General features: G+C 42.5%; 1 protein-coding gene across 5 annotated transcripts in view; it reads right to left on the reverse strand.

Moving 5' to 3' along the window:
* pds5a (PDS5 cohesin associated factor A) overlaps nt 1-15,207 on the reverse strand; it is a 113,358-nt gene that overhangs the window by 14,158 nt on the left and 83,993 nt on the right. For all 5 annotated transcript variants that reach the window (XM_061984381.2, XM_061984383.1, XM_061984380.2 and 2 more), the window contains exons 18-24: nt 14,279-14,384; nt 14,055-14,215; nt 11,306-11,429; nt 11,071-11,229; nt 10,912-10,980; nt 7,674-7,810; nt 4,308-4,431 (exon numbers count right to left, since the gene is read on the reverse strand). In XM_061984381.2, the coding sequence (XP_061840365.1) occupies nt 4,308-4,431; nt 7,674-7,810; nt 10,912-10,980; nt 11,071-11,229; nt 11,306-11,429; nt 14,055-14,215; nt 14,279-14,384 (880 nt within the window). The remainder of the gene's footprint in view (nt 1-4,307; nt 4,432-7,673; nt 7,811-10,911; nt 10,981-11,070; nt 11,230-11,305; nt 11,430-14,054; nt 14,216-14,278; nt 14,385-15,207) is intronic.

A 15,207-nucleotide genomic window follows, 5' to 3' on the forward strand; every position in this document is an offset into this window, starting at 1 on the left:
AGTTTTAATACCTTTTTTGCTTCTATTGGGGAAAACCCATCCAGTAAAATAGGTCAACCTCCAGGGTATTCCTTTAAATAATTTTTATCAGGCAGCTACCCTAGCTCCTTTTTCATGCAGCCAACCGACATCAATGAGCTTTATACGATCATTATGGACCTAAAGTCATCACATACAGCTGGAGTGGACGGGATATGTAGCAAAATCTTGAAAGCCATAGCAAATGTGATCATAAATCCTCTCTGTCACTGTATAAACCTGTCACTTAGTGCTGGCATTGTACCCAAAATGTCCAAAGTGGCAAAAATAATCCCAATTTTTAAATCAGGTGATAAAAATAATATGAACAATTATAGGCCAATTTCAATTTTACCAACATTTTCAAAAATATTTGAGAAAGTGGTCTATAACCGACTGAATGGCTTTCTGGAAAAACTAAATATCCTTGTCCCCTCCCAATATGGTTTTCGTAAAAAAAGCACCACCTGTATGGCTATATTCGACCTTTTGGAAAAGGTCAATGACTGTATTGAAGAAGGAAAATGCGGTATTGGCATTTTTTGGATCTATCCAAGGCCTTTGACACAGTAGACTTTGAGATCTTATTGTATAAGCTATATCACTATGGTGTCAGAGGGATATCTCTCGATTGGTTCCGCTCTTACCTATACGGAAGGCAGCAATGTGTATGCGTCAATGATCACAATTCACCCTGTATGACCATAAATTATGGGGTTCCCCAGGGATCCATCTTGGGGCCTCTCCTTTTTATCCTATACATATATGATTTTGTAAACTCCTCTGAAACTTTTCATAAAATAATTTTTGCTGACGATACAAATTTGTTTACCTCACACAGGAGCCTACACGATCTACAAGTAACTGTCAATTCAGAGCTTGTGAAAGTAGATTCCTGGTTCAAATGCAATAAGCTCTCACTTAATGTAAATAAAACAAATTTTATTCTATTTCGTTCTCATAAAAAGCGGACAAATACTGAGCACTGCCATATCAACATCAATGGGCAGGAAATACAGAGAGTGTACTCCACAACATTCCTGGGGGTCATCATTGACGAATACCTCAATTTCAAATGTCACATTAGCCATCTGTTAAACAAATTATTCAAATATGTTGGCCTGTTCTTTCACCTTCGTCATTATCTTCCTCTTTATGCTCTACTCACACTATATAAAACTCTCTTTGAACCACATCTAAACTACTGTAATGTCATCTGGTGTAACACCTTCCCTACCTACCTCCACAAATTAGAATCCATGCAAAAGAAAATTATACGGGCCCTGTCATGGTCCAAGTTTAATGCCCCCACTCGACATCTATTCCATAATTATCATCTCTTAAGATTGACAGAGTTCAATATTTATCAAAATGCTTGTTTAACCTATCAAGTCATTTACAGACTGAATCTTAGGCTCTGTAGCTTGGTTCCTATCTACCATCCCCAGCATGCCCACAACACTCGTAACTTAGATCTGATATCAGGGAAACATCGTTTACTGGATTGTACCACTCGAAGTGTTGTATGCAGGGGACCAAAGATTTGGAACCGGCTTAATGAGAGCCTCAAGATGCTGTATCCATTCTCCAACTTCAAAAATAAACTAAAAACTTATCTATTAACCACCTATATTTAATGCCTCATGTGGGCTAGACTACTGTTGGGTTTTGCATGGTTGAATGAATGTATGTACCGTATGTATGTGTATGCTTGCTTTAGTACTATTATCTTGTGTTAATCATATAACGTTGTTTTTTGTTTTGTTGTTGTACTTGCTACCATGTTCCATCATTCCATGTATATACTATCCTCTGGACCCCCTGTCAAAAGCTTCTTCTAGCTTATTTGGGGGACCCTTTCACGTACCAACATCTTTAAATGATGATATTTCACTACTATTGTATTTGTTATATGGTATTGTGAATAAACTTGAAACTTGAAAAAAAATGATCTGCTCACGGATGCTACCTTGTGGTAGTTTGAGCACGCTGTATTTATAAAAATATTTCACTTTGACTTAAAATACTGGTCAAAATTCTCCAAAAATGTTTTGCACCAAAATGTGAGAATTTTTGCATTTACTGGAATTAAAGATTTTATTACATTTTTTATTTAACACAAAAAGCAAACACTATAAGGTAAAATACGTGTAAAAGATCAAAAAAATTAAAAACAAAACGGAATAATATAATTTAGTAGTTTTTTTTATATTGCTATTATTCAAATATATTGTCATTACTATTATTAGGGCCCGCATGGCCCATTGCATAAGGACTCCCAAAGGGAGTCCTTATGAAATGGGACATAAGGACCTATTGAATTTGTAAGGTTTTATTATTATTATTCTTCCGCAACTTTGCGCTGTAATTTGACCCTCTTAGCATGCTTCAAAACTCACCAAACTGAACGCACACATCAGGACTGGCAAAAATTGCGATCTAATAAAAAAACCTAACCCCAAATTTAAAAATTGCTCCTCGGAAGAAAAAAATTACAAAACTGCCTGTAACTCCCACTGGGAAGGTCGGAGAGACATGAAACAAAAACCTCTCCGTAGGTCTGACTTAGACCTACATTTCATAAATTGACAACCCCCAGCAAAAATCTACAGGAAGTTTGCTATTCCCCCTTCAACACAACATTTTTGTAAAAACCGGTCACCTTTCTTCAAACATTATCTCCTCTGAGCGTGTTTGTCGTTTCGGCTTCAAACTAACACAGGAGAGAGATGGAACCCTTTTGATTAAAAGTTATCGAAAGAGTTTTAATACCGGCTCCGGTTTTGATTTTATGACCCTTCAAAGAGCCGCTGCGCTGATGCTGCTGTTTTTTCAAGAAGGCTGCTTAAAAGCAGGAAGCACCAGCGTGCCCACACAATGCAGACAAGGTAGGTACACTAAACAAAAGTATTGGGACAATTCGGACTACAAGTAGACAAAAGTATTGGGACACTTACACTGGAAAAAAATATTGGGACACTTACGAATACCACTGAACAAAAGTATTGCGACACTTAGGACGAAAACTGGACAAAAGTATTGGGACACTTACACTGGACAAAAGTATTGGGACACTTATGGCAACTACTTGACAAAAGTATTGGGACACTTAGGACTAAAACTGGACAAAAGTATTGGGACACCTACACTGGCCAAAAGTATTGGGACACTTGGGACTAAAACTTGACAAAAGTATTGGGACACTTAGGACTAGCACCTGCCAAATACGCGGGCCCGACCAACGCTGCTTGCAGCTTTAATTATTATTATCTTACTTGCTGTGGTTTATTCGTTATTAATTTATATCTGCTTAATTAAAAAAAAAAAAAAGGATATTTAAAGTTGAGTTTTGGTGGTACAATAAATACTCATCTTTTCAAATTAATGAATAATCGTGCTATTATACATACTGGGCTCTCTAAAAGAGCTGTAAAGCGGCTGCGGCACATCCACAATGCTGCTGCTCGAGTCCCGACTAGAACCAGGAAATACGACCATATTAGTCCAGTGCTAAGGTCATTGCACTGGGTTCCTGTAGCTCAGAGGATGGACTTTAAAACCGCTCTCCTTGTGTACAAGTCTTGTGCCAAAGTGCATCTCTGACATGTTGGAACCATATGAACCACCTCCAGCTCTGAGAACCTCAGGGAGTGGTCTCCTGCTGGTGCACAGAGTCAGGACCAAACATGGTGAAACCGCGTTTCAGTTTTATGCTCCTACAATCTGGAATAGTCTTCCTGAAGATGTGAGACGTGCATCAATGTTGGCAATGTTCAAATGCAGCCTGAAAACCATTTTATTTAATTGTGCATTAGACAACTGAAATTATTTTATCTACACTCTGATTGATTTTAATTAAGAGTTTTTATGATGATTGTATTTTCAGATTTTAATTCTAATTATGATTTTATATCTTTATTTTTGCCTCCTTTTAATTTTCTGTAAAGAACTTGGAATTACCTTGTGTGTGAATTGTGCTGGATAAACAAAATTGCTGTGCCTTGTCTATAAAAGCCCCACTTGAGAACTTTCAGTTTTGGTTGATTTTGGCGCCGGTGGACCAAAGCGCTAGTGTATTTCCAGAAGAAGACACGTTATTTATTCACATTTACTAAAACCGTGCAATCCTGCTTTATCTCCTACAATAATCTGTGCATTTCGAGCACAACGTCTGCTGGCCTGTCCTCGGCAAAAGCTGACCAATCACAGCCCAGGCTGAGCAGTACCTTTAAGATTTTGCAGGTGTGTCACACTAATTAGCATGCAAGAAGGTGCAAGTGGAGACTGACATTGATCACAAGACCGCACAGCTGGAACTGCTCAGGCGTGATGATGTCGTGGTAACAGGGCTCCTGGGCCAACTTCATAATAGCGCCACCTGCGGCCAGTCTTAGGCGAGACATGTCCGATTTGCTGCCAGGAGAAAAAAAACCAGAAAGATAAAACAACCTGTTAGGAATTATTCTCCATGGGCTACATTTGTATAACAAGTCAAGAGCGAGGCGGGCCAGCCTTCTAATGAGCTATTATTCTTACAACGTATAGCAGGGGTGTCACACTCATTTTAGCGCAAGACTATTTAAATCATGGCATGACAACTAAAAAATGAAGACAACTTTAGATTGTTTTCTTTGTCTCTTCTCTTTGGCCAAAAATAGAACAAACACATTCTGAAAATATTACAATAAAAATATAGAAAAAAAAAATACCGGCAGCGGTAAAGTTTAGATCCATGAAGGAAAGAAGAAAGTGAATGAATGTTTATAACTGAATACATTTACATATGCATAAAAATGTGTTTTCTTTTGTATTTTTTTTTTTTATGAATTAAGTAATGTTTGACAACTTTTTCCAAAACACAACATAGAATGTGAGATATAACAGGATAATGCACAGGTGTCAAACTCATATCTGGCCCACAACATCATTTTATCTGGCCCGCAAACACCTGGAAATGATATGTGTCAATAAAGTACTTCATCATTTCTCACTAAATGTAATTGATTTTTTTCATTTCGACAGAAAAATGATATGTACCGCTTGAAATTGCATACCTTTTAAACTTGAATAGTATCCAATATTGCAACAAATGTTACAATATTTTATCATACATGTTTTTGTCTAAATGAAAATACTTAATTTTACAGCAAACTACCCATCAAATTCATAAAAATGACAATACCTTTTACATTGTTCTTTACAGCATATTACTGTCAATTGAAAAAAAACTACTACTGTTTTTTGCGTTAAAATTTTGTTGACTGAGCTGCCAGTTTTTGACTGTAAAATCTAGGGTTGTTGTTTTTAACGGTGTATTACTGTAAATTGAAAGACGCTACACTTGTTTTTAACGGTAGGAAAAACTGGCAGCTAAATTGCCAGAATAAGAAAATAACTTGTACTGTTTTTCCATGAACAATATAATGTTGTAAAAACCAATGTCAATTTAACACAAAAAATCTGGCAACTAAACTGCCAGGTTTTTCTGTAACCCTGCTCCAAAAAAAAACAAAGCAGTGGTACTGTTTTTCCACTTACCGTAAAATGTAAAAAACAACACTGTTTTATAGTAAAATGTTGTAAATGTAAAGTTTTTTACTGTAAAATGGACAGTCTACTTAAATCAATGTATATAATTAATAATGAAATCAAATTCATACAATCCCACCAACACGTCTTCCTATGAGGAAGCAGTGCCTGGGGAATCTGTGGTGGGCTCTTCTATTTCTGGGGCTGAGGTTGCTGAGGTAGTTAAAAAGCTCCTCGGTGGCAAGGCCCCGGGGGTGGATGAGATCCGCTCGGAGTTCCTTAAGGCTCTGGATGCTGTGGGGTTGTCTTGGTTAACAAGACTCTGCAGCATAGCGTGGACATCGGGGGCGGTACCTCTGGATTGGCAGACCGGGGTGGTGGTTCCTCTCTTTAAGAAGGGGAACCGGAGGGTGTGTTCTAACTATCGTGGGATCACACTCCTCAGCCTTCCCGGTAAGGTCTATTCAGGTGTACTGGAGAGGAGGCTACGCCGGATAGTCGAACCTCGGATTCAGGAGGAACAGTGTGGTTTTCGTCCTGGTCGTGGAACTGTGGACCAGCTCTATACTCTGGGCAGGGTCCTTGAGGGTGCATGGGAGTTTGCCCAACCAGTCTACATGTGTTTTGTGGACTTGGAGAAGGCATTCGACCGTGTCCCTCGGGAAGTCCTGTGGGGAGTGCTCAGAGAGTATGGGGTATCGGACTGTCTGATTGTGGCAGTCCGCTCCCTGTATGATCAGTGCCAGAGCTTGGTCCGCATTGCCGGCAGTAAGTCGGACACGTTTCCAGTGAGGGTTGGACTGCGCCAAGGCTGCCCTTTGTCACCCATTCTGTTCATAACTTTTATGGACAGAATTTCTAGGCGCAGTCAAGGCGTTGAGGGGATCTGGTTTGGTGGCTGCAGGATTAGGTCTCTGCTTTTTGCAGATGTGGTCCTGATGGCTTCATCTGGCCAGGATCTTCAGCTCTCGCTGGATCGGTTCGCAGCCGAGTGTGAAGCGACTGGGATGAGAATCAGCACCTCCAAGTCCGAGTCCATGGTTCTCGCCCGGAAAAGGGTGTAATGCCATCTTCGGGTTGGGGAGGAGACCCTGCCCCAAGTGGAGGAGTTCAAGTACCTCGGAGTCTTGTTCACGAGTGAGGGAAGAGTGGATCGTGAGATCGACAGGCGGATCGGTGCGGCATCTTCAGTAATGCGGACGATGTATCGATCCGTTGTGGTGAAGAAGGAGCTGAGCCGGAAGGCAAAGCTCTCAATTTACCGGTCGATCTACGTTCCCATCCTCACCTATGGTCATGAGCTTTGGGTTATGACCGAAAGGACAAGATCACGGGTACAAGCGGCCGAAATGAGTTTCCTCCGCCGGGTGGCGGGGCTCTCCCTTAGAGATAGGGTGAGAAGCTCTGTCATCCGGGGGGAGCTCAAAGTAAAGCCGCTGCTCCTCCACATCGAGAGGAGCCAGATGAGGTGGTTCTGGCATCTGGTCAGGATGCCACCCGATCGCCTCCCTCGGGAGGTGTTTAGGGCACGTCCGACCGGTAGGAGGCCACGGGGAAGACCCAGTACACGTTGGGAAGACTATGTCTCCCGGCTGGCCTGGGAACGCCTCGGGATCCCCGGGAGGAGCTGGACGAAGTGGCTGGGGAGAGGGAAGTCTGGGCTTCCCTGCTTAGGCTGCTGCCCCCGCGACCCGACCTCGGATAAGCGGAAGAAGATGGATGGATGGATGGATGGATTCATACATTATTGACTGTTACAAGCGGCCCTCTGATGGCAGTCATAACTGCCAGGTGGCCCTCAATGAAAACCACTTTGACATCCCTGGGATAATGCATACATTTATCATTTGTTTTCAAAACGGTTACAAAAAAAGTGGGACCCCAACAATTTACCGTGGGACCCATTTTTATGACTTGTTTGGGTCCCTGGGACCCCATTTTGAAAATTCCTAGCACCAACACTGATGACGTATTGGTGCGTGCAAAACAGCAGCAGGCGGCTGTGACCTGGTTCTAATTCTAATCAAATATCATCAACTTTGACACCTGGGACGTAAAGTATAAAGTACATTTTTGTACATCTAAGTCACAGAAAGTGAAAATAACTTCCACCTAAAAAAAGTCACCTGATTTTCTTTTGCTCCGTGAGGTCTCCCTCGCTGACCAGCATGGCTGACAGCAAGCGCAGGGTGGAGTTTGCCGACTTGGATTGGTTGTTCTTCATTCCCAGTAACCAGCGCACCAGCAGCTTGATGGCCTGCACCTGAGGATGAGTCCAACATGAAGAGTGAGTCAGATTTTAGTACTGCTTGTGGCAACATTGTCTACCATTGTCCATCTTCAGCAGTATGCACATTTTCTCCATGGTTGTGTTTTTATATATAAATCACTTCTTGGTCTGGTTCCCCCTTATTGCTGTTCTTTTATGTGTAGAGATTCCAGTCGCTACAACTTAAGGATCTGAGGTTACCTGAACTCATCCCTTTGGGGGAATTTCAGGCCATTTTAAAGGATCGGAAAACTGGTTCTATTGGGCATTGTACTTGTTTTTACTGAAACATTTTATACATTGTTTTGACATATCACATGTTTTAATGTTAATATATATAAGACATGTATTGATTTAATTGTGTAGTGTGACTGCTGCTGTTATATGTATTTCCCTAACTTTGTCTTGCTGCCCTCTTGGCCAGGTCACTCTTGGAAAAGAGATTTTAATCTCAATGAGTTTTTACATGGTTAATAAACAAAGAATATTGATTAATTGTTTGATTTGTGGTTTATTTCCATTTTTTTTGGCGACATGCGCAAAACAAAGGTTCTTTTAATGCAGGGGTGTCCAAACTTTTGCCACTGAGGGCCACAAACTGAAAAATCTAAAGCATGCAAGGGCCACTTTGTTATTTTTCATTTACAAAACCAACACAATATATATATATTTTTTTCCATCTTAAGGACCCGTCATAAAAATGTTACAAAATAAGTCATAAATAAAAAAAAATCCAACGCTTAAATCTCCAGATCAACTTCAGATCCATCTGTCGATAAAAGGTTTTATTTTTATTATGTATTTTGCCATTTTTGTTAAAGAAAACCCTATTTTTTATGGCAAACACACAAAATTTGAAACAAAATGTGAAGTAATTGGAGCCTTAAATAGGTCAATAATTTATAACATTGATTTTGATGCATTATTTTTTGAGCAATGACAGTTTTGAAAAAAAGTCGCATTAATATTCTCAGGGATCCCAAAAAAAAAAAAAAAAAAAATGCAACTTTCCCCCCCACTTTTAACGCCTAAATCTCTCAAACTGTGGTACGGGCACAACTAATAGTACGTTTATTAAATGCCTTTCTTGTCATAGAACACTTTGTTTTAATGGCAAACTGTTAGAATAATTATGTATAAGTTATCACACAACTCTTATGCTTAAAAGCCGTTGCTATAGTTATTATCAATTGTGCTGAAGTTGTACTTTTCTATCTGTGCAAAGGGACAACTTGCAATCTTGGATTGCGAGTCGTCTCGTATCAGTGTTTGTGTCCAGACTCGGCCTGCTGACTGCCAAGGGCGAACATCGGGTACCGTGACGCAGACAAAGCAGAGACAGGCCGATATCACGAGTGTCAGCACATTTCCATTTCTGAATAATCATATATTGTGTCTAACTGGGGCTGCTGAAATTACCCCCCTTCCTTCAGAAGCAGCCTCAGCGATGTAACCAGGGACCTCCCGAATAAATAGAGGAGCACGTGGGCTGTGCCTTAGAGCGTAGGTTGGAACTGTAACTAAGTGTACAGCCCAATACGTCTCTCCTCATGAGTAAAATTTAACTCTGTCTCTGCATGATTCCTTGCTTCTTGTCTGTTTAATAGATGTCATCAGTGTTTGAACCTGACACAAACATGCGATATTCTCCCCAAAAAATATTTAAAAGTGGAATATAAGACATGAATTAATTAGAGCCTTGAGTAGGTCAATAATTCATAAAATTGATTCTAATTCATTATTACCGTTTTAAAGAAAAGAAAAAAACAGCCTGCATGGCAGTTTTGTGTTATTAGAGTCGCCAATGAAACTTTTTCTTGTTCTATTTTACCTGTTAGCTCTTTTATTCCACTTTTTTTTTTTTTTTTTGTAGTAATGTGTTTAGAATGTGCCGCCGGCCGCTAGAGATGCGCGGATAGGCAATTATTTCATCCGCAACCGCATCAGAAAGTCGTCAACCATCCGCCATCCACCCGATCTAACATTTGATCAGAACCGCACCCGCCCGCACCCGCCCGTTGTTATATATCTAATATAGACGATGCAAGGCATTAGTGAGGTTATAAAGCTTTTGCCTGTTAAAGAAAGGAGACTGATCCAATGCAGCACAGACATTCGCGTGCCACGCTGTCACGACCCAGACGCACACCAGTGCGCAATCATATGGGAGCCGCGCTGAGCGCACCTCCAAGCGCGTCTCGCTGCCGGCGACGGCCGGGTATGGGCCCAACGCTCCAGCGCCATCCATTTTCAGGGCTAGTTGATTCGGCAGGTGGGTTGTTACACACTCCTTAGCGGGTTCCAACTTCCATGGCCACTGTCCTGCTGTCTATATCAACCAGGGTGAGCCCCACCCCTTTCGTGAGCGCACTTCGCGCGGAGTGACCCCTGTTACGCGCCCCCGGCAACAGGGGTGGCGGGCAGGTAAGCTGCGCGGGCGGAGCGCGCGGAGTGACCCCTGTTACGAGCTCCCGGCCACGGGGGTGGCGGGCAGGTAAGCTGCTTACCTGCTGCGCGTGACGCCGGCCGCGGCAAAGGCGGACGAGGCGGGGTGTCGGTGCGGTGGGCGCGGTGGTGACCCTGGACGTGCGTCGGGCCCTTCTCGCGGATCGCCTCAGCTACGGCTCCCGGTGGGGCCCTCTCGGGGGAAGGGGCCTCGGTCCCGGACCCCGGCAAGGCGTCCCTTCTCCGCTCCGTAAAAGTGTCCATCTCTCTTTTTTTTTTTTTCTTCTGTTGTGGCATATGCAGCAGGTGCCTGCTCGTTTTTCGTATGTGGGTAACAACATTTAACTATGTATATATATTTCCCAAGTGGTTTAACTGCCACCCGCCTGAATCTATTTAAAATCTTTTTTTTTTTTATTTCAACCGCCCAACCCGACCCGCGGATAAAATCTAATTTTTTTTAATTTCATCCGCCCGATCCGCGGATAATCCGCGGACTCCGCGGTTGTGCCCGCAAACCGCGCATCTCTACCGGCCGCACTTTGGACACCCCTGTTCTAATGCATGTCATGAACCAGATCGTATGGGATTGTGCAAAGTACAATGTTGTAAACTTTTAGGTGTGTGTGTGTGTGTGTGTGTGGTCTCACTTTAGCCAGAACTTCAGGTGAAACTTCATCGTCAGGGGTCCACAGCTTTCCATTCATGTTTCCCACCGACTAAAATATGGAATAGCACACACAAAAGTGACATTCTGTTCTTTTCAACAATCAGCCATTAAATACATCCTGCATTGGACTGGCACGCACCCTGTCGTTCATAAGCAGGTCTTTGACGATAAAGTTCGCCACTATGGATTTCATGGGCGAGGCAAACTGATCTGGGGCCAGCATGGAGATGTGACCCAGTGACACGAGGGGCGTGATGAGCTGCTCGGGGACGTCTGCGTTTAGACTCCGTGACAGAGGCTGCGGTACGAAGGACAAAGAGCCCATTTAGACTGACTTTCTGAAGAAAACAAAGTGTCAGTTAACAGTCCTTTACCTCAAATATCTGAGCCAGTTGCACTTCCTTGTTGTTAAAGATGGCGTGGATACAGTGCACGGCCTGCTTGGCCTGGTGAGGCGTCCCCCTCTTTGCCTTCTGATGCAGAATGGGAATCAGCGTCCTGATGGACGCAATGAATCAAATATTGGTCGGAAAACCATTTAACTCCACCAGTGCAATTTGTCCTCAAACTAAAACCTCCGTTTATTTATGACTTTTTCAAACGCTGCTGTGTACACGGACGTAGGGAGAAGTACAGAATGCCAATAAACCTTAAAGGCACTTCCTTCGCGTGCCGGCCTAATCACTTACTATGTGCGGCTTACGCACGCACGCACGCACGCACACATAAACACACACACACATAAACACACACACACACACACACGTGAATGCAATGCATACTTGGTCAACAGCCATACAGGTCACACTGAGGGTGGCCGTATAAACAACTTTAACACTGTTACAAATATGCGCCACAGTGTGAACCCACACCAAACAAGAATGACAAACACATTTCGGGAGAACATCCGCACCGTAACACAACATAAACACAACATAAACACAACAGAACAAATACCCAGAACCCCTTGCAGCACTAACTCTTCCGGGACGCTACAATATACACCCCCGCCCCCCCCAACGGCGGCTGCTCCCTTGCATCGGCGCTTGTGAAAGTTGATCCTCGATCATAAATAATGCCTCTCACCTGGATAGTAGAAGGATGAGGACAAATTGGTCAACTTTGGCATCCAACTTAGACCCGGATATGGCGAAAAAACACGAAAAGACACTTGGTTCCACCCCCCTATTTTGTTGGTGAGGATCATGAGTCATATATGAACATCCCATCAGTCGGCATCCTAATGACAGCAGACATTGTCCAGTAGTAATCAGTAATGTTGAAGGAAAAAGCAAACGTGATGCGTTTTTTTAATTATGCTTAAATGAGCAAAATAGGTAAATACTAGAGATGTCCGATAATATCAGACTGCTGATATTATCGGCCGATAAATGTTTAAAATGTAATATCGGAAATTATCGGTATTGGTTTCAAAATGTAAAATGTATGACTTTTTAAAACGCCGCTGTGTACACGGACGTAGGGAGAAGTACAGAGTGCCAATAAACCTTAAAGGCACTGCCTTTGCGTGCCGGCCCAATCACATAATATCTACGGCTTTTCACACACACAAGTGAATGCCACACATACTTGGTCAACAGCCATACAGGTCACATTGAGGGTGGCCGTATAAACAAGTTTGTTACAAATATGCACCACACTGTGAACCCACACCAAACAAGAATGACAAACACATTTCGGGAGAACATCCGCACTGTAACACAACATAAACACAACAGAACAAATACCCAGAACCCCTTGCAGCACTAACTCTTCCGGGACGCTACAATATACACCCCCGCCCCCCCCAACCCTGCCCACCTCAACCTCCTCATGCGTTCTCAGGGAGAGCATGTCCCAAATTCCAAGCTGCTGTTTTGAGGCATGTTAAAAAAAATAATGCACTTTGTGACTTCAATAATAAATATGGCAGTGCCATACATACATAACTTGAGTTCATTTATTTTGGAAAACCTTGTTACATTGTTTAATGCATCCAGCGGGGCATCACAACAAAATTAGGCTTAATAATGTGTATCGGTTGATATCGGAATCGGTAATTATGAGTTGAACAATGTTTGTACGGCGTAAGCAGCCACATCATGATGATTTTCTACCGTGCCATTGTAGAGAGCATCATTAGATACGGGATCACCTCATGGTTTGGCAACCTAACCGTTAAGCTAAAAAGCAAACTGGCCGGCATGCATAAAACGGCAATGAAAATCGTAGGGAGGAAAGAATATGAGCCTATACAGAGCATCTATGAGCAGGCAGTTAGGAAAAAAGCGAAGAAAATTATTTCCAACTCACAACACCCACTCTTTCCTGAATATGGACCCCTGCCATCAGGGAGAAGACTCCGGGTCCCACTATGCAAATCTAACCGCCTTAAATTATCATTTGTCCCAGCCTCCATTAAGCTGACCAACAATGTGCAATAGAATTTTAATACATAGGTTAGCACTTTTTTAGCACATAGCACTTTAGAACTAAGCACTTTAGCACACAGCACTTTATCCATGAGCTCTAGTGCAATGCACATTGGTACTTTATCTTTATCTCCATACTGTAGATTTTATGCCTACATCAAAGTGCCACCTATGTCTATCAAGCTCCATGTTCTGATGTTTAAATGTTAGTTGTATGGTTGTGGTTGTGTCTGTGCTTGTGTTTTTGTGTATGTTAAGAAAGCAATGATGCACTGTGCCCAAGACAAATTTCCCCGCGGGGACAATAAAGTTGAACCTTGAATATCGGAAATTTGGATATCGGCAAAAAAGCCATTATGGGACATCTCTAATTTAAACCATTGTGGTGGCACTGGAAGCAGGTGGGTAAAGTGTCTTGCCCAAGGACACAACGGCAGTGACTAGGATGGCGGAAGCTGAGATAGCTGCTGATGTCCCAATTGGGAAAAACGCCACAAATTGGGCTGGTTTGGAGGAAGTATGAAGGAAGGCAAGATTGTTTGATAAATATTTCCGCCATGCCTCCATGGTTTGATTTCACATTTTTGGGACTTATGCAGATCTTAAATTCAGGTACCAATAGGTAGGAAAAGTTGGTTTTGCAAAATAGGTCCCTTTAAGTCAGTACGGTAAGACATCCAACAGCACTCACGATCTTATTTGGGGAAGTTCTGTTTCGATTTTTTGCCCAGTGTTTCTGAATATCTGGATCGCTGCCTCAGCCACTTTGTCGTCCTCCATCTTCAGACACTGGAGAAGAGACTCGTAGGTCTCTGACGAGTGGAACGCTGTGGGATGGGTGAAGGACAGGACCTAAATCAGAGCACACAGGAAGCGTTATTGAACACTCACAACCATTAGAGAGATATTCCGTACTTTGAGTAGTTCCAGGCCTGAGCGGATGGCTGTGTCAGGAGTAACACCCTCCTCGTCGTCATCCGCCGTGCCCTCAATGGACTTGTTGAGCAGTTTGACCAGAGCACTAAAAAAAGCACAAAGCAATGTTGGCTATGAAAAGATAAAATAACTGTTTTCATTTGTGATCGCTGTCTGACAACAACATTTATTAACCCACAGGGTTGCCTTCCCTTAGGGCGGGGGTCAGCGAACCGCATGAGACTCTTTAGCGCCGCTCTAGTGGCTCCCTGGAGCATTTTTAAAAAAGGATTGAAAATAGAAAAAGATTGTTTGAGGACAAACATGACACAAACCTTCCCAATTGTTAGAACTACCACTGTTTAATATGTTTGTGTTTATGTTTAACTGATGAGAGTATTTGGTGAACATCGTTTTGTCCTACTCATTTCGGCGGTTCTTGAACTCACCATAGTTTGGACTTTGATGCAACAGTTTGTTTACCGTATTTTCCGCACTATTAGCCGCACCTAAAAACCACAAATTTTCTCAAAAGCTGACAGTGCGGCTTATAACCCGGTGCGCTTTATATATGGATTAATATTAAGATTCATTTTCATAAAGTTTAGGTCTCGCAACTACGGTAAACAGCCGCCATCTTTTTTCCCCGTAGAAGAGGAAGCGCTTCTTCTTCTACGGTAAGCAACCGCCAAGGTAAGCACCCGCCCCCGTAGAAGAGGAAGCGCTTCTTCTTCTACTGTAAGCAACCACCCGCCCCCGTAGAAGAAGAAGCGCGCGGATATTACGTTTCATTTCATTTGTGTGTTTACATCTGTAAAGACCACAAAATGGCTCCTATTAAGAGACACGCGTACAACGCAGAATTCAAACTCAAGGCAATAAGTCACGCAGTAGAACACGGAAATAGAGCAGCAGCGAGAGAATTGAAC

The sequence above is a fragment of the Nerophis lumbriciformis genome, linkage group LG25 (genome assembly GCF_033978685.3).
Source record: "Nerophis lumbriciformis linkage group LG25, RoL_Nlum_v2.1, whole genome shotgun sequence".
Taxonomy (NCBI): domain Eukaryota; kingdom Metazoa; phylum Chordata; class Actinopteri; order Syngnathiformes; family Syngnathidae; genus Nerophis; species Nerophis lumbriciformis.